The sequence below is a fragment of the Neophocaena asiaeorientalis genome, unplaced genomic scaffold (assembly GCF_003031525.2).
Source record: "Neophocaena asiaeorientalis asiaeorientalis breed wild unplaced genomic scaffold, Neophocaena_asiaeorientalis_V1.1 scaffold409, whole genome shotgun sequence".
Taxonomy (NCBI): Eukaryota; Metazoa; Chordata; class Mammalia; order Artiodactyla; family Phocoenidae; genus Neophocaena; species Neophocaena asiaeorientalis.
Genome location: NW_020175208.1, coordinates 134,130 through 152,826, shown reverse-complemented (window position 1 = coordinate 152,826; position 18,697 = coordinate 134,130). Strand labels below are relative to the sequence as shown.

Below are 18,697 nucleotides of genomic sequence, written 5' to 3'. Positions count from 1 at the left end.
TTGCAATTACCAAAACCAATTCAGATCCTTCATAAAGTGTGACCCAGCCCCTCTTCCAGGGCTGTTGGGAAATCGCTTATTGAGCTGGATAAACATAAAAAAATCCTGGGAACGCTGCCCCTCCCAGTTCTCCAACCTCCTGACTTATCACCTCAACTGTGTTCCTCCTGCTTGGCACATCTCTGGTTTAACTGGATTAGGCTGAGATCAAGGCCATGTCTACCTGGAACAGGACTTCAGACACTAGGCCCATTGTTGTTTCCCTTGCTGTCAATCTAGCCTGCAAATCTGTGAAGGCTTACAGCCAGGCCAGGCCAGGCCCACGGCAGAAAAAGTGATTTAGTAGGTACCTGGGCCAGGGATGACTCCGGGCCTTTCCCCTCTAGTCATCTAGCCCCCAGGTAGGTCCCAATTCCTCAGGGAGCACACGTGCTCACTTCTGAGCCTGCAAAAGCTTCCCTATAAATGGGTATGGGAACAGTGGCACATTCTGAGTGTTGCATCGTAAGCCCTTGTTTGCAGTTCCTGGGAGAATTATATGGTTAGCTCTGGAGACGTTCAAAGCACAGCGAGCCTCAAATGACTTCTGCAGGTTGCCTCTCTGCTTTGCCCCCACCCCCAGCCCTTCAGCCGAGAATGGTGCCCCCTTCAAGCGCACGAAGTAGGTAAGGAACAGAGATCAAGTGGCTCCACCCACCAATTCAGGGCTTGAAGCTTCCAGTTCAATATTAGTGAAAAAAAACAAGTGGTCACATTTAAAAGTAGTTGAGATCCCAGAGAACTGACAAGTGCCGGGCACGCTGAAATGTCTATGAACGAAACGTGTTCTCCTCACCTCCTCCAGTTACAACCCACAGCCTCTCTGAGAGACCAAACATGGTGGCCAGAGAGCCAAGAAGTGACTTGATGGTCTGCCACATGGTGGTAACCAGAGTGAAACACCAGCTCACTAAATTCTTACCTTCTGGGCTTTAGATGGAAACCATCTTTCCCAAAGTTTCAAGCCTCTTATTTAAAATGGCCTACTCTCAGGCTACAACTAATAAAACAAAGACATAGAGACAGGAGTTAGAAGGTCCGAGTATGCTCGCAGTTTAGTCAAAGTGCTGCCAGGCATCTCTGGAGCAGATCTCAGGAACCCCAAGGTTTTACTCCTCCACTGGTATGGGGATCAGGGTCTGTGGCATGGGTACCCTTTCCTAAGGGCATCATTTCTAAGACCCAGGGAAAATCATTGGGGTGGGCGAAGGTGTCTACACCAGGCTCCATATATTATTCCAAGCAGACAAACAGAAGTAGAAGGAATTAGCAGAAAAGCAATTCGTTTTCTGTGACCTCTCTGGTAATTACCACTGGTAATTTAAATAATTAAAACATGAAAGTTGCTAGTAAGTAGTTAAGTCAAGCTGGGCTCAGTCAGGCAGGAGGCCCCCCCCTCCCCACCAATTAACTTTCCTCCCACTGGGTAACAACTCTGTTTCAGCCTGTGGATGGGTGCATGCCTTGAGCTCTCCAGCAGAGGCCCCACGCCTGGGGCCCGGATGGGGTTGGGGGCAGCACCCTTATGGCTGGGCATAGCCACAGGTGCCCAGAAGCCATTCCTATTCATTGGATTGAAATAAAGGGGTTTATTTGTTTACACAATTATGAGTTGCTCCTTGAATATGCAAATGAGGTTCTGATAAAGGTGACAGCCAGTGGTGCTTGGTAACCTGCTCTTCTTTGCAGGAAAATGGGGTTGTATGACTCTCTCATGGTGATTCTACCCGCTGGGCTGATCGCACTGAGCCACTTAAAGATGCCGAAGGGTGCCACCTTGAGAAACAGACTCAGGAGAACTCCCTGGGAAATGGAGTTTCTGGGCCTGGTGAGGTTCTCTCGAGACTTACAAAGGGGAAAAAGAGACCAGCAGGCAGCCACTCTCAGCCGGGAGAAAGAGGTTTGCTTCTAGAAGCCAGATCTTGGGAAGAGGCAGCTCAAAGGCTCCTCTCACCCTGGAGCCACCCTCTTACAGCTGGGACAAGAAAGGGTCAACAGCAGCAGGCTAACTGGAGTCATGTTCAGACACAGAGCCACAATGAAACGTGTCTCCTATACCAAGCATCTGAGTGCAACACCCTCTCTTTGGTGTGGCTGGGCTGACTGCCTTTGGTCTGCCTAAGATGAATGAGGCGGAAGGATAATGAAGAGGAAGCAAAGGAAAGCAAATTACAGCCCCTAACACATGGCGTCTGCTCCTCAGTGACTGTTTACTGCACCGAATCAGGCAGGAGAGGCATTTTTTTCTTCCTCCACAAGCAAAGGAAGGATAAGTTGGAGGCCTTAACAAGTTCACCATCATGCACAGCAACTTAAAGGATGGGCCAATTCCACTGGACAACTCAGACTGCTGAGAGCAGCTGGGCAGAAACAGAGGAAACTGCTCTGGAGCGGCCAGGGCCGGGGCAGGGATGGGCTGGAAGGAAAACTGGCCAGAAAGATGAACGCAGACACATTCTGAAAACTCTAAGCAGGATATCCCTCTAAAGCTGGTTCCTGCAGGCTACATGAAGCAGAAAGAGCAAAGACTCAGCACTGAATAGACCTGAGCTGGCATTACTAGCTGTGTGATCCCAGGAAAGTCACTTACCCTCTCTGAACCCCTTTTGTCATCTCTCTCTCAGGAGTGTTGTGAGGATCAATTTCTGTGTTTGGAAGTGAAGACTGGAAGACTGTAACTCGCTGTGCAAATGTGGGTTACCATCTTTGCAGAAAAGGGCTGACATTGCAGGTGCAAGGCTGCTACCTTTAGAAGGGTCTTCTTGCAAGGTTGGTCCTCAGGTGGCACCTGGCTCTCAGACTGGACTCAGTCAACAGTAAACTGGGTCTCCTGTGCCTAGTCTGTACAAATAACGTGGTTTATGCTAAACACCTGCTTTCCTTCTGGGAGTCTGGAACTTTGGTATGTGTAAAGCAGAGGGTGCCTATGTGACCAGCCCCAATCAAAATCTTGGGTGCTGAGTCTCTAATGCGTTTTCTTAGGCAGAATCATCACACACGTGTTGCTGCATTTCTGTGATAATCATAGCTCTGAATACAACTCCATGCTCTATGCTAAGTCCTGTGAGTCCTTTCAGGAAATGTTTGAATGTGGGGGGTGGTCTTGCCACCCCTCCCAGTAAAGTACCAATATTATATACCTGCACCTAGCACGAGCCGATAGAGCCTTACCCACCTCAAGAAGGTCTGCTGTCACCACCCAGCTAGAAGAGGAGTTACAGATAGAAGATGAGACTGGGCTGGCAACCCGATAAAAAGCCCCAACCCCTAGAAGGGGAGGTAACACGAGGGAGAGAAAGAACACTTTTGAAAGTCCACTGAACCAGTCGTTGTGCTGGATGCTCACTCTATTTTCATTACTTCGCTTCCTCATCATCACAACAGTATTATTATCTCAATATTTTAGATAAAGAAATTTAGGCACAGAGGGACTGAGTAACTAGCCTGAGGTCACACAGCTAGCCAGAGAAGGAAGCCAGCAACAAGGCTGGCTGGCTGGCTGCAGAGACTGCAGAGTCTCTGCTTTTCCCAGTACCCACACTGCCTGCCCAGCTGCCACCCCGTCGGCCTGTCAGGCTGCTTGGCTTGCCCTACTCCCTGCTCTGCCAAGCAAGTCATGAAAAGTTTTCTGCAAAACTAGAGCAGGAAGAGAAACAGGACATCATTTAATTTGACTCTCATAACTACCATGTGCCGGGCTGCCTGGCAGACACCCTCCTTTTTCAGACAGGGAAAATGAAGCCCAGTGAGGGCCAGCTGATTAGGACAAGGGCAGGACCTGAGCCAAGGCCTCCTTTCACATCTCCCAGTGCCTGGTACACAGGAGAACTCAGTAAATACCTGCTGGCTGGTGAAAGATGATTAAATACGAAATAAAAGTGGGCTCAACAAGAAACCAGAGGTTCATTCTCTGAATCTTCTATCTTTTAAAGCATTTTTCTTTAAAAACATCTGCAGAGTACTGACCAGTCAACAAAGAACTCCAGGTAACCTTCATTTGGTTTCTCCAGCTTCGGCGTCCCCATTTCTGCTTTCACTCCCACCAAGATGTCTGTGTGACCCTGCAGACACATGCAAGAAGGGTCCTCACTCAGGGCAGGCAGCCAGGCACCCAACCACCCCCTCCTCTCCCAGATGTACGCCTCGAGGGGCCTCGCTTAGCATCAGTGCCGGGACTTGGAAAGTGGCCCTTTGAGAAGGTGAGGGGTCCTTCAGATGTATACAGACCCCCTCCCAGAGTTTGGCTTGGGTCTTAGATTTCCCTTGGAACAATATGCACTCCAAAAGCCCAGAGGGGCCTGCAACTGGTTCCCTAGAGCCTACCCATTCCTCCACCTGGGTACAGACTGTGGCCACAGTACTCACCAGCTTGACTCTGGCAGACCCACTGGTGTTGGACACCACGTCAGTTTCCACTTCAACACATCGGTAGTCTTCACAGCCACGGCCATCCACGCGGAGGTCTTCCTGAGTGCAACAATCAAAATCCTCAGGTTATAATACTAAACCTCTAACAGACTGTTCAACTGACTCACTCCTTTCCCCCCAGAGAGAAATATGTGGTACAACAACTCCTTTTCTCTTAGTGATTCATCCAAATATTCTGTCCTCATAGGTAGTAACATTACTATTTTACAAATGAGGAAATGGAGACTCAGAGAAGTTAAGCGACTCACGTCCAAGGTCCCACAGCTAGGGACAGCAAAGCTCAGCTTCCAGCCCAGGTCTGTCGGAGCACGAAGTCCAAACTACGTACCACTATACAGAACAGGCACACACAAACAAAATCTGAACAGACAAATTAAAGATGTCTCTTTCCGAATCTGCAATTCTGAAGTCACAAGAAGTATGGATTGTCAGAGATACAGGTACAACTGTCTTGGCTGTAGCCCTCCTACCCCCCAAACCCAATCAATCAGATCTAGTCTGTAAATAGCTAAAAACAACTAACTGGTATCTTCTAAAAGATCTTCTAAAACAGGCATGCTCTAGAACAGGGTCAACAAAGTTGGGCCTGCAGGCCGCCTGTTTTCATAAGCCGTTCTACTGGAACACAGCCGTGCCCACTCGCTCGGGTATTCTGTGGCTGCTGTCATACCACAGCAGCAGAGCTGAGGGGCTGAGACAGAGACCACATGACCTGCAGCCCCCAGATCATTACTATTTAGTCCTTCACAGGAAAAGTATGCCAACCCCTGCTACAGAGGATGGGTTTCAGGGTGGTGTACGTACTGCCTGGCCTTATCCCCAGTTATTTACTTACTCAATTATTTACTTCTATTGGTATAACTCATAAATAACTATTTTATGCTGTGGTTGTAATCCAGTACTTCCATTATTTATCTTGTTGCTCCAAGTGTCCCAGACTTGGCCACTGGGAGCTCCTTCGGGTTGGTTCTTGCATTCTCTCAACATGTCTCCAATCTCTTCTGAGCACTTCCTTACTTCTGACAACAAAAGGTGTTCCAGCCACTTGTATTTTACCTGCCCCAGCCCTGGGATCAGCCCTTTTTCCAAGGAGCCCTGGTTCCCTTCATTGCAGAATAGTACTTAAAAACCAGGATCTGGCTGCTAAGTAGGTTCATTGCTACAGGGGTATCATTGCTTCTAGATCGTCTCAGTAGAACAGTGCTAGAAAATATACGTATGTGTACTAACCCACACACATACACACACCTATATTTATTTCTGTATCTATCCACATATCTGTTAAAAAGTCATGTGTTCGTACTGAGAGTTGGTTCTAACCTACCTCCTTGTCTTATTTGTAACTTCTTTCTCAGACAGGGAGGAACCTGGCTCTCATTATCTACAATGTATTTATGTATTTGTTAAATCTCTGTAATATACATAAAGTAGTTTCAGAATTACTACGCCATACCCCTGTGAAAAACAAATTTACTAATACAGTATTTGTGCAGAGTTCTTTTTGTCTTTAGCCTTACAGCACCCACTCAAAATATTGTTTCCAGTTGTCTTTCCCCATCCTTCCTGTGCCTCTGTTACTCGTCTGTACCCCTGCCAGTTCATTAGTAACTGCTGGGGTTCCATTTTGGGTCCCCCACATCCTGGCTACTTTTAATTACTATCACCAGGGCTCTAAGAGTGAAAGCTATCAGAGAAGGTGTGCTCAGAGAAATGTCACTCACCCCTCATCCCTATTTTCACCGCCCCCCCACCTTCCTACCCCCTCCCACCAGCGCCAGGCAGGTAACCAATCTCTTTAGTTCCCAGTCCATCTTTCATGTACTTCCTTTCCACAAATGAACAGATAAGAGTATTTTTAATATCCCTTATTTTTTTTGATAAAATATGGCATACTACAGATACTCTTTTACACGTAGCTTCTTTTTCTAAACAATTAACAATACATATGCAGGAAATCACTCCACATCAGCTCATAGAGATTGTCCTCATTCTCTGTAAACATTTTTTGAAAGCTCTTTCTTTCAGCAAAAAAATCATTAGCCTCATCAGATTCTCAAAGGGATTAATGCTTCTCAAAATGTTAAAAACAAAAACCAAAGAAACAAACCAAAACCAAACAAACAAGCCACCACTGTTCTGAAGTATGTATCTGTCAGAGATTTATCTTTAAACTGCTTGGCTCACTGCATATCTGACTGACTTTTTTATTTTGAGAAATTAAAATACAGAAAAGGAAAACACTGAATACTCCCGCCACACAGTACCAACTACTACCATCTGTCATGTTTGTTTCAACTCTTTAAACTCCTGTTAAAGGAGAGAAAATAAACATCCTAAATCAGGTTGAAGTCCTTTTGCAGCCAGTCGACTCCAAGACATCCCCTCCCAGCCATCCCCTCCCTGGAGGCAATCCCTATCTGAAGCCTGGGAGACATGTTCTCGAAAAGCAACAGAATTTCAAGTCTAGAAGAAGAGTCTCCTGAACTCTACAGAGTGAGTTCTCTTCCCTGGAGGATCCCAAAACTATATAACTGTGTCTCGTCACAACCCCACCTACCCCCACCCACATGAAAGCATCCTAGGTCAATCTCGGCTTGCCCCATCCCCCAGGTGTGCCCTGCTAGGAAGTGAACACCTGGCCCAGAAACAGCATTTACAATGAGTCCTTGGTGGCCTGTAGGTATGGCACAAGTGTGAGCAGTCACTAGGAGCATCAGTCATGGCCTCCAGGCCTGGTCCTGCCATTAACTAGCTGCTTGACCTAGGACTAACCCTAACCCTAACCCTTCCCCTCTAGACTAATTTCCTCATTTGTAGATGTAGAGATTGAATTTGACGGCCTCAAAGGTGCGTCTCTAATTCTGTGGATCCATAAATTAAAAGAGCCACAATTATTTGCAAGAACTAATAGTAGCTACTATTTAATGTGCATTTACTATCAACCAGATAACGTGCTAGGAACACTATACAGTTAACATGTTAAATCCTCGCAATAACCCTATAATGTAAGAGAGCAAATTTTCATTCCATTTTACAAGTGGGGATCAGGTTGAAAGATGCTAAATGGCTGGCCCAACGTCATAGCCAGTAAATAGCACTTGAATTCCAAGCCAGAGCTCTTAACCCCAATTCCACAGTCTCCTGCATTCTAAAGAGTCTCTTCACTGTGCAAAGGAGGCAGCACAGGCCTCCCTCAAAGGACGAACTGGCTGGCTATACCAGTTCGTCCTCATGATGGTGATGACGACTCTGAAAGCAGGGAGGCCACAAGGCTACAGGGCTTCCCACTATTGCTTTAAGTTACCACTCACTCTAGTCACAACCCTTTGTAGTGACAACCCACTGTTCCAAAATGCGGCTGGAGGGGTGTCAGAAAACTGGGCCTCACCAGAGCTTGCCTTTCCAGCCTTTAAACAGTCTCTGCCCCCTGGGGAAGGCTCAGTCAGGAAGGCTCCGGTGACAAGTAAGAGATAAACAAAAAAGCTACAAATTTCCCTTTCCAGGGACGCGTAAAGTATAATTTTTTTCATAGAAAAAAGCACACAACAGGAGAAAACAAAGTCCATGAATCACTGCACACAGGACTTTTTAAAAATCCACTTTTCCTCATAAAAGGCTTAGGAAGGGGCTTCCCTGGTGGTGCAGTGGTTGAGAGTCCACCTGCCGATGCAGGGGACACGGGTTCGTGCCCCGGTCTGGGAAGATCCCACATGCTACGGAGCGGCTGGGCCCGTGAGCCATGGCCGCTGAGCCTACGCGTCCGGAGCCTGTGCTCCGCAACGGGAGAGGCCACAACAGTGAGAGGTCCGCGTACCGCAAAAAAAAAAAAAGGCTTAGGAAATCGCCAAACCTGCTTGGCCTGGCTCAGAGCCTGACGCCCTACCACAATTTTTATTCATCTGTAGTACCCAGGAGCTAAGGAATCAATCCATGTGTGAACACTTAAACATGGGCTGCCCTGAAGTGAAAGCTCCATTAAAAAAATCAATAGAGATGTCCACAGGTGACGGACCACACCAGGGAGTGGAACCCTGTTCTCAGCAGAGGGGACTGAGCACCTTTCTAGGTAAAGGCCTTCTGGATGCTAGGATGGCTCCTCGTGACTTTCAAGTTGTTACCTGTGTGATCTCAACAACCCTGCTGGTTGGGTGTGGCACAGAGTCACCGCCAACCTATATTTAAAACTCTGCTGTTCCACGCCAGCTTTTTGACCTTGAGCAAGTTAGTTCCTCAACAGCTCTGAGTCTGCCTCTTTGTCTATAAAGCGGGAATAACCCCGACCCTACAGAGTTATAGGAGAATCCTCAGCACAGTGCAGCACACAGGAGTCCCTGCTCAGCAGCTCCTTCTGCTTCTGGCAGCACGTATGAACTCACTGAATCCTCAAAAACAGCCCGGAGAGAGGTTACAAACGAGGACACTGAGGCGCCAAGTTTAACCTCCTGTTTGTGACAGAGTGGCAGGACAGATGACCCAACCCAGAGTTGCTGTTCCTCACACCCGGGTAACCCAGTCCTACTTCCTAATGGGAGTTGTCAGTTGGCTCTCCTAATCCAACACACTTGGGAGGGTTTAGACTTAAAGTAGTCCTCTGAGGCGATGCTAACCACCTCCCACCTCCACTACCTTGCTTTGACTTGTCCAAGAGTGCAGAGCTTGCTGGAGGAGAACTGAGACCAGACGGCCTCCCCTACTAGAAAGCCACCCTACTTTGGAAAGGGCCAGCTTTGCAGGCCCAGGCCCCAGACACAGCAGGCAAAAAGAGATGTTGTCCTCGTTCCACTTTCCAAGCCTGTTGGGTGGGCCTGCATTCCTTTAGGATGGGATCCCACTCACCTTGCAAAGGGCCTGACCCAAAGGCATACCATCCAGAGAGTGGCCAGCTGTTTGGGGCGTGAAACTGATTCTCTCCTTGGAATCTGATCTCTGATCTGGGAAATACTTGGGAGCGAAAGGGAGTTAAAGAGGAGCTGACAGGTCATGGTGTGGAGGGAGGCTGGAGAGGCCTCACAGAAGTAAAGGTGGGGGGATGGCATGTACCAAGGTGGAGGGCAGCTGAACAGCAAGTGGCTGCGGAGAAGTGAGACACTTCAGCAGAGAGAAGTAAGGCTGTCACCAGAGACGTAAAGACAGGCAGAGTCACACAGTCTATGTGATCCATGCTGGAGCCCTGAAAAGGCAGTGCCCCAGAGCTGCCTAGGGACTTTCCAGGCCTGGCCACAAATCCCCCTTGTCTTGAGACAATTTAACAATCTCTAGCCCTCCAAATCAAAAGAGCTTAAATCTCAACAGCCACAGGCGGAACCCCACATGGGGTCACTAGGAAGGTTGCGGATATAGTATGGATGGTTCCGGACAAAGCCACACTTCCGATAGAAAAATCTTGACAGGGAGCCAACTTCTCTTCAGGGTTGACCACATGCCAGGTGGTCCATATTCTCTTTTCTCATCATTCCTCACAATTCCTTTCTGCTCCCAGATGGATTTTACACGGGGGGAGCTAGCTCAGCTACTCAAGTAAGAATCACTCTTACTGTGAATGGTAGAGCCGGGAAAGGATCCCTGCTCTGTCTGACTCCAAGTCCTCACTCAAACAGATGCAGGAGGTCACGTGACCTTGTTAGGGGAACCACTGACGGAAACCGCCCACCCTGGCCAGAACTTATAGTAACCATTTGCATGAGTTATCTTACAACAGGAGGTCCTGGTAAGGAACACGGAACTAACAAGCTATCACCAACCGGAAGAATTCGGGAAGGATCAAAAGGAGAGGGGACACCAGTCAATATGTCCTACCAACCTCCCAGAATCCTTCTCGCTGGAATCCATCTTGGCTGAGTGATGCACACGCCACCATGAAGGACCCTGAGTCAGAATGATTGGCCAGAGACAACCCAGAAACTAACTCCATCACCATAAAACCTGAGAATGCGAGCCACGTGGCAGAGCAGTTCTCCTGGGTTCCCTTACCCTGCTGCTCTCTGCCCGGGTGCCCCTTCCCAATGAAGTCTCTTGCTTTGTCAGCACGTGTGTCCCCTCAGACAATTCATTTCTGAGTGTTAGACAAGAGCCCACTCTCGGGCCCTGGAAGGGGTCCCCCTTCCTGCAACAACCTCAGGCAGGGGGGCAAAGATTTCTGCAGCAGACTCCAGGCTGAACCAGGCCAGAGGCTTGCCCATAGCCCAACGTCTGGTGACTGCATCAAAATCTCCCAACATTTATGAAAATACCCATTCCCAGGCCCCAGCCCCAGAGATTCTGATTCAGAAGGTCCAGGTAAAGCCCGCGAAGCTGTATTTTGTGAGTAAAAGGCACTTCAAGGTTTCAGAATCACTGGGCTAAGACGGAGGTTAGCAATGTCTTTTCATGGAGGAAGCAGCACATATTTAGCTAGTTAAGCAAACCCCAAAAGAGGATTAAATGCTAATTCTGGATATTCTGACATCTGCCCCCAAATTCCTGAATATAAAAACCAGTTTGATACAAGTTAGTAAAACAAAAGTTGTACAAAGAAATGCAAAATAGGGTTCTAAAGAAACTTAGAACCAACGTGGGAAAAAGTACTACCTAAAAAGATAACAATACAGCAATATATGTCAATATACTATTTAAGGTCTAGGAAAATGGTGGGGTTCAGAACTTGCCCTCCCCCTTATTTCCCCAACATGCTTTCAGAAGACAGAAGAAAGAGAAGTAGAAGTGGGGAGTCTCTCTGGCCTTTGCCTTTGAATCCCTATTTTAAAAAAGGGAAAGTGGCAGGCAAGTCAAGGTGGGCTTTGCAATCAGAAAGATCTGGATTTATATCCCAGGTCCACTGTAATCAGAGAGGGTAGGGGGCCCCGGAAAAAGAGAACCAGGCATGGCTTTCTGGACATAAGAGAAGCCATTTTAGGCCTAAGCATTGTTGTGATCTAAGCCTGACCATAATGCTTGCCCTTGAACAGGTCTCTGTAATCAATGATCTTGAGGGAAGTAAAGAATGCAGGAAAAAAGGAAAAGCAGTTAAGAACTAACAGTTGAGATAAAACAGAGCCCTAGTTTTTCCTCAAGGGATATACTTAACAATATGATACAGATCTTTGACTTGTTATACAAGAACTAAGGCCCCCACCCAGCTAGAGGATGGTAACTACAGGATAAGACCCCAAGCTGGTCTCAACCCGAGGAAGGATGATGTTGACCTTTTTGACCTTCGGAGACTCCAATCAACTAAAGCTTGGAGTCTGTTAACCTTTGCCCCAATTCTATGCTAAATTCTCCTCTGCTCAAGCCCCCACATGAATATGCATGTGCCCTTAGCTTATTCTCCAATTTTGCTAATTGGATAGACACTGCTTTGGAAAAGATCCTCAGCGTCCCCTCACTTGCTGCAATTAATAAATCCTTCCTTCTCCCAATCTTTGGCTTGGTTGTGCCTTTTGGCTCAACACCCGCCAAGCGGCAAGCCCTGTTTTCGGGTAACACCACCACACACTTACTTTGTGACCTCAGACAACTGATTTAACCTCTCTGAGCATAGTTCCTTATATGTAAAGTAGAGATAATACTTACCTTCAGGACTGTTACAAAGATTCAATGGGATAAAAATTATGATAGAATATGTACCTAACAAAAATGGGACAGCTCAGCCTTCAAAGGCTGAGAGGGTGTTTAACAGAATCAGGGACTGCCCACCGCTTCCTACCCGGGTGTGGAACCTTGTAGACCCAGAAAGAAGCAAGTACAAATACAATCCTAAATGGATTCTCGCCGCCCGGTCCCAAATACGCCCTCATTGCCGGCTTCGATCTGCACACGCCGGCCGCCGAGCGGTTTAATCACAAGGTAAACCCAGTCAGCCGCACTCCTAGGGGAACCCGGCGGCCGGCGCCGGTACCGCTGCTGCCGCTACCTGAACGCCATGCACAATGTACACCTTCTCCGCCTCACTCAGCGCCACAAACGCCATGCTGCCGAGCCTCCCCGCCGCCAGATGTCATCTGCCAGCGTCTCCCCCGCGGACCACGCCCCCTCCGCGCCCATGCGTCATCAGCCTGCGCGGCGGCCGCTCCAGCAGCCGCCGCCGCCACCACCGCCACCACCGCCGGGAGCTCGATGGGCTTCTCTTGCGCGCCGCCCTGTGTCTGGCCGAGTCCCGGGAGCCGCGGCGCCTCGTGCCGGGGAGCCATCGCTGCAGCCCGAGGCCGGATCGCGGGTCGGGGGCTGCAGGGGGAGCGACGGCGGCGGCGACAGCCGAGCCCCACCGGGGGCCTGGGACTGGGGAACTACCTCCAGCTTCATGGTCAGTTGGGTGAGGAAACTGGGATTGGGTGAAAAAGCTGGGGTGAGACGAGAGGCACGGGCCGGAGCCGGAGCTGGAGGACTCGTAGTAGGAGAGACGTGCGGCGCAGTTTGCTCAGAGCTGAAGTTGAAGTAGCAGGTCGTGTGTGTTGAGAGAGACAAACAGACACAGACAGACTCACTCCGAGTGAGGGGAGGCGGACGTCGTGATTGGCCTGAAAGGCTGTCTCCTTGCTCTCCTTCCTGCCCCCTGTCTTGCATTTCTCTGGTCCCTAGAATGGTGGAAAAGAAAGAGGCGATAAAGACCTCTTTAGGTCGTTCCCGGTGGGAAGGGTCTGGGCCAGAAGTGAATGCCCACTAGTCCCGAGGCGTCTTCACCCCAGGGATTCCCCCACCCCCACCCCCGCTCTCTGTCTGGGGCTGGTTGACCGAACGCTGACCCGGAACCTTTGCAGGATCCCCTTGCCCCGGGTGGCTGCCGGAGCATTGTCCGAAAGAGAGTAGGGGGGGGGAGTCTTGGTCGGCGCTGGCTGGGGGGGCGCAGTGCCCAGGCGTCCCCAGCACTTCCTAGCAGTGACTAGGGATCGCTGGGAGCCGTGGACGAAAAACATGCCAGCCCCGCTCGTGGCCACGTAAGAATGGGCCTTGAATATTCAGGAAGGATACCTGCAAGGTGAATGTGGGGTCACTGAAGGAGCCCATTAAGGCGGGGCTGACAGGGCACGAAAAAATTTTAAAGGGGCCATGTGGATAAATGGGGGAAAGTTAACCCAAAACGACAGAAACAAAGAGGGGGTCTGATGACTTTTCCAAATGCTCCATTTTTGAGGAACCTCCCTGTACTCAAAAGTGAAAGTAACCCTTGACGGCTTGATCATCCAAAGAACATTTGGGTTTTCTCAGATAGTAGCTCAAATACAGTTTCACACATAACTCTTGGGAGCTTAGCATAGATGGGCTTTGTGCTGGCTTTGGAACACTAAGACAAGTGGAGCACAACTTCTGCCCAGAGAAGCTCCCCAGGCAGAGGGGAAGGACCCAGGGCCAGCATAACCACAGAACATGGTGGTTAAGAGCTATGACAGTGGCACTAGTGAACACAGTGGGATAGGGAGGTCAGTCCGAGGAGGGTATGGAGAGGAAGTACCTGCCCACATTCTTAAGCACTAAACTGCTGAGCCCCAGAATAGATGATCACTTCTTAGTAGACTGGACATTAGTTGTTTCTGATGTCTCTACATAATTCTCTGCAGGTGCACCTACAGGGAAGACATACTGCATTGTTGAACTTTGCCCTCCAGGGAATCTAGGAGAGGTGAAACTGGAAGTGTTTCCTCCCTAACGAAAGTACAGGTGCCCCCACCTGTTGTGGCACATAGATGCCTTTGTGTGTGGTTGGACGCCTGGATTCTAGAGAGGACCTCCGTGGTGAGATAACAAGGGACTGCTGTTGTTAGAAATGGTATCTTGTGCTAGAGATTGCTCAGAAAGGAGACACCCTGGATGTGGAATTTTAGTAGCTAAGATATCTAAGAAGATTGAGGGTTTAAAAAGTGGCCATGAATAGATCAGAAAAGACACTGAAAGAAAATTCTGAGTTTGGATGCCATGGAATCATCTTTATATAAAGATTCATCTTTCAATGAATCTTTTAAAATATAAAACATACATTTGAAGTGTTCCCCTGATAATTGACTAAGTTTCTTTGCTGGAGAAGGGTTGGCAGTATTTGCTAAATAACATAATGAACAATGCCTGACATGTTAGACAAAGTAGATATAAGAGGTGTAAACAGTAGAGTGTTCATTTAAAATTCTCTACTAAAACAATGACACCTTCACTAATTGTTTTGCTTGAATGCAGCCAGAGCATTTTTGATCACATATGTTGTGATAATGTGTTAGACATTTCAAAAGCCTATAAATCCAGAGTTCTTTTTGGTTTACTGAAGCAATTCAAAGATTATATGTTTGCCAGAAAATCAAAACACCAAGGATGGCATATTATTCTGTTAACCTGCTTGTTTTCCCATCACTGTCAGATTCTTTTGGAGGCATACTGATTTATAGGTCTGTCTGTTCTAAATCTCTGTACTCTTATTAATTTTATCTAACGGTAACTTAAGCCTAATAGTGCTTATTATGTGCCAAGCACTGCTCTAAAGCACTTTACAAAGACTAACTGATTCAGTCCTATTAACAATAGCCCTGTGAGGCAGGTGCTATTATCCTGTTTTACAGATTGGGAAACTGAGGTGCAGAGAGGCTGTCTTGACCAAGGTCTCAGGTCACACAGCTAGTAAGCGGTAGAGCCAGGATTTGAGACCAGAAAACCTAGGTCCCATACCTGCATTCCTAACCATCCCCTTATGTAGCTGTCCTCTTTCATTTCATTCACCAGAGTATTTGAAGGAGGCCTGTGTTTGTTATGGAACTGGTAATGCCCTATAAGTTATAGTTAGTTTTAATTCCAAAAGCAAGGAATCTGTTCCTTTTTCTAGAGGAACATTGAACGTGGTGCTGATGGGAAGCTCATGTGTCTGTTTCAGCCAACTCTTTTAGGTAAGGGAAAAGGTTACATATAGACCAAGTAGAGCTTAACTCAAAGTACCTGAGATCCCTCAACGGCAGAGAAGCCCAATGGATCAGGTACAGAGGGTTGAGATAGGCAGGGAGACCACGTGCTTATTCCCAGAATAGACCTCTAGAAGCTCTTCAAACAATCAGGAAGTATTTGTTTGCATGCCTTTGTGTCCCTAGTGTTCTCGTGGGCCTGAAGAGATAAGAAACTGAAAACACACACCTGCCTAAAAGGAGTTTAAGATTTCTTATAACTGCGGAGCCCAGGTTCTTGAACTAGTACGCGAACAAGACAAAATAAAGTGCTCAATTGAGACACGTGGTACTTAGATGAGAGGCCGGCCTATTATAAGGTGCTAATTGTGCAGGCCAGGCATCAAGAGCAACAGGTAAAGAGCTGCTGCTAGCCACTGGCAGATAACAGTAACATTACACAGACAGAGGAAATCTGTCCCACCTAGCCTTGGTTAATTAAAGCAAAAACAGTCAGTTACAGGAGAGCTTGGGGCAGTGCTGAGTCTGTGGTGCTGAAGTTGCAGAGAGCTCTCGAAAGAGACCTCTTAAAAGCCCAGCAAGGGAACATTTTATTCCCAGTCTTAAACAGAGGTAGCCAAGTTTTATGCCTTTTTCTTTGCGTTCTCACAATTAGCCCAGCACCCCAGAAAAGCAAAAGTGAGCTATTGTTTTCCCTATAGATCCGTTTCCTTTAAACACTTTGCATTTGTCCTGCCTGTGCCTTGTCTTAAAGAATACTCGGTATAAATAACCTGTCATAGTCAGGCCAGCAGGTCTGTCTGTCTTGTCATTCTAGAACTCATAACTTGTGGTTCCAGTGATAGAAAAATTGATGGGAATACATAGGTAAAGCTTATTCTCATTTAGAGGAAGGGTCTTCACGTGTGTTTCATTCTGAGCGAATGGCAGGGTGCGTCCTATGTCTTTCATTAGGGCATGTGTGAGAAAAGGGCGTCACATGTCCTGATTAGCAAATCTGGAAGTATTTAAACACATACACACCCCGATAGCCATAGAAAGTAGCAGAAGCTGAAGCAGCAGTGAAGGTGTGATGTCTGGCTATTGACCTTTTGGGGGAAATAAGAAGGCTAATGCCATGCTGCCTCGAATTTCTTCCTGTTTTCTGCATTTTAAAATCATTTGCCTTCCTCTTCAAAAGCAGATTTCCAGAGACAAATGGCCAGGTTATTGCTGACTTTTGACTGTGTAGGTAAGAAGACTACCTTGCATGTCCCACCTAATTCAGTCATTCATCCAGGCAATGTGAGGAAACACCAGGAAAACTCCCTCTTTTCATAGTTTCTTCCAAATTGTAACATTCCTGGTAACATCCATTGATTGAACTCTTTGGATTTTCTGGTCTACCTGAGACATGAATATCTCCTGTTCAGGGTCAGTGGGGATGGAATGCCTTGGGGTAGGATTGATTTTTCACCTTAGGACAATGGCCCTAGTGGGACAAGTACAGTTCTGGCTGCAGTTCTGTTGCAATAAGTTTTGACTTTGCTTTGTACAAAGTGTGCGTTTCTAACCCAAGAAAGAGTAGCAGAGAATCTAGAAAGGCAGGTTGGCTAGGAAGATAATGATCTATGGTGGAAAGCCTATTGGGCATCTATTCCAGTGATCTAGACTTTGCCACTAACTTGCTTTGTGACTTTGAGTAAGTCAACCTCTCTAAACCTCATTTTACACGAAAATGCCTATCTTACCAGGTTATAGAAGTCACAGTAGATCTCGGATATAGAGACATTTAAACACTGAAAAATGGTCATGTTTAACTTTGGACTTTAAGACTTCTCTCTTTTACCATTTTGTAATATTTGATGTATTTTGATAGAGCTTTTCCCTCTCTGCAAAACATTAAATGAAAGAACAAAGTGGTAATTACATGCCGTACTTCATTGAAAAAATTGAACATGCTCAGGAAAATTGCTAACAGACAACTGTTTCTTTTTGAATATTAACAAAGAATGGGGAAAGAAAGTTAAAGGAGACTTTTGATAATAAAAAAATCCAAGAAATTAACAAAGATGTTGAATTTGTTTCTGAGAACAGAGGAATCAGAATCTCAGCCCTGCAGAGGACTTTAGCAATCAGCTGAATGTTCCCTCTTGTTTTATGGGTGAGGAAACAGGCCCTTGGAGGGTAACTGTCTTGCCCCAAATCATGAGGTTAGTGAGCAGCAGGGTGGGGAGTAATTTCTGGCCTCTTGACTCCAAGCCCAGTCTTCGAAGATTCTGCTTAGCATTAGTCTCCCATCTATCTCCAAAGGCCTCTAACAGATGCCTCGCCTGGCAGGCGGGGGCTGTGGACTTGTAGAGTCTCGTTTCCTTGGGCCCAGGTTCCTCCCAAGGCTCTTCTCTTGCATTGCCACTTACAGGGCCTGCCTGAGGTGAGTGGGATCAGCAGGGACCTGAAAGCAAAATGGCTCCCCTCCTTGAAGCCTGGTACAGTTGTAGTAACTGGTTCTCTCTTCTCCTTCCCTAACTCCTCTTTCAGATCCCTCTAAGCACTTTTGCTTTTAGTCCCTAAGAAAGCCACGCTCTTGCCTGGGTGATGTCATAGTGGCTACATATCTGCACATAGCACAGTGTGGGGCCAGGTGCCATTTTCAGCCTTTGCTGGTTGGTCTCTGCCTAGCATGGGTGGGCTTTCCCTCAGAAAAAGCAGCGTGCTGGAACTTGGCCCTACAGGAAATGTTCCCCAGCAGATGCAGATTTTAGGGATTCAATCTTAGGGTGACCCTCCTGGCTGAAGCTTCACAGCCCTCCTGCTTCCTAAGTTAAGGCAGGATCAGTCTTCTGAATGGTGGCTGGTGTTCAGCCAGGGCCCCAGCTTAGAGCACAAAATGCTTAAGTTCAGGTCTGTGGTCTATGAACAGCACTGCACGTGGCCCACCCAAGAGTGCCATCTCTGGGTGACCATGTGTGGGCAAGAGATTCAAACAGTAAGTAAGCCAAGGTCACTGGTAGAAACATCAGCACCCTTCCCCCTTTTGTTTCTAGTTAATGGGCAAAGTTAATGATTGTAGTGAGTAGTTAAAGCTAGGCTCTGGAATGAGAGCAGGCTTGGGAGTGTATCCTGTCTCCACTGCTTCCTAGCAGTATGAACATAGGGTAATCTTTCCATGCCTCAGTTTCCTCACCTCTAAAAGGGGGTGGGAAAGTGAGGACTTATCCTACAAGGTTGAGTAGCTACGAGGATAGAGCAGGATGAGGTGCGTCTAGCATACAGCCCAGTATAGTAGACCTTCAGTAAGAGTCAGGGCCCCGCTCCTCGTTGGGTGTGCCCTGCACTGTGGCAGCTGCCAAGCAGAAGGCATCTTGGAACCTACTCCTGACAGAGGCCAGGGGCAG

At 47.6% G+C, this 18,697-nt stretch overlaps 2 protein-coding genes across 4 annotated transcripts in view; one reads left to right on the top strand and one right to left on the bottom strand.

The window, feature by feature from the left end:
• EXOSC7 (exosome component 7) overlaps positions 1–12,427 on the bottom strand; it is a 29,297-nt gene extending 16,870 nt beyond the window's left edge. The window contains exons 1-3 of the mRNA XM_024765301.1: positions 12,359–12,427; positions 4,405–4,506; positions 4,006–4,100 (exon numbers count right to left, since the gene is read on the bottom strand). Coding sequence (XP_024621069.1) covers positions 4,006–4,100; positions 4,405–4,506; positions 12,359–12,415 — 254 coding nt within the window. The 5' untranslated portion in view covers positions 12,416–12,427. The remainder of the gene's footprint in view (positions 1–4,005; positions 4,101–4,404; positions 4,507–12,358) is intronic.
• A 67-nt stretch (positions 12,428–12,494) lies between these two features.
• ZDHHC3 (zDHHC palmitoyltransferase 3) overlaps positions 12,495–18,697 on the top strand; it is a 56,022-nt gene continuing 49,819 nt past the window's right edge. For 2 of the 3 annotated variants that reach the window (XM_024765280.1, XM_024765282.1), the window contains exon 1: positions 12,512–12,748. The gene's annotated coding sequence lies outside the window, so the exon portion shown is untranslated. Of the gene's footprint in view, positions 12,749–18,697 lie in introns of all 3 variants that reach the window. The other variant, XM_024765281.1, reaches the window with a different exon arrangement.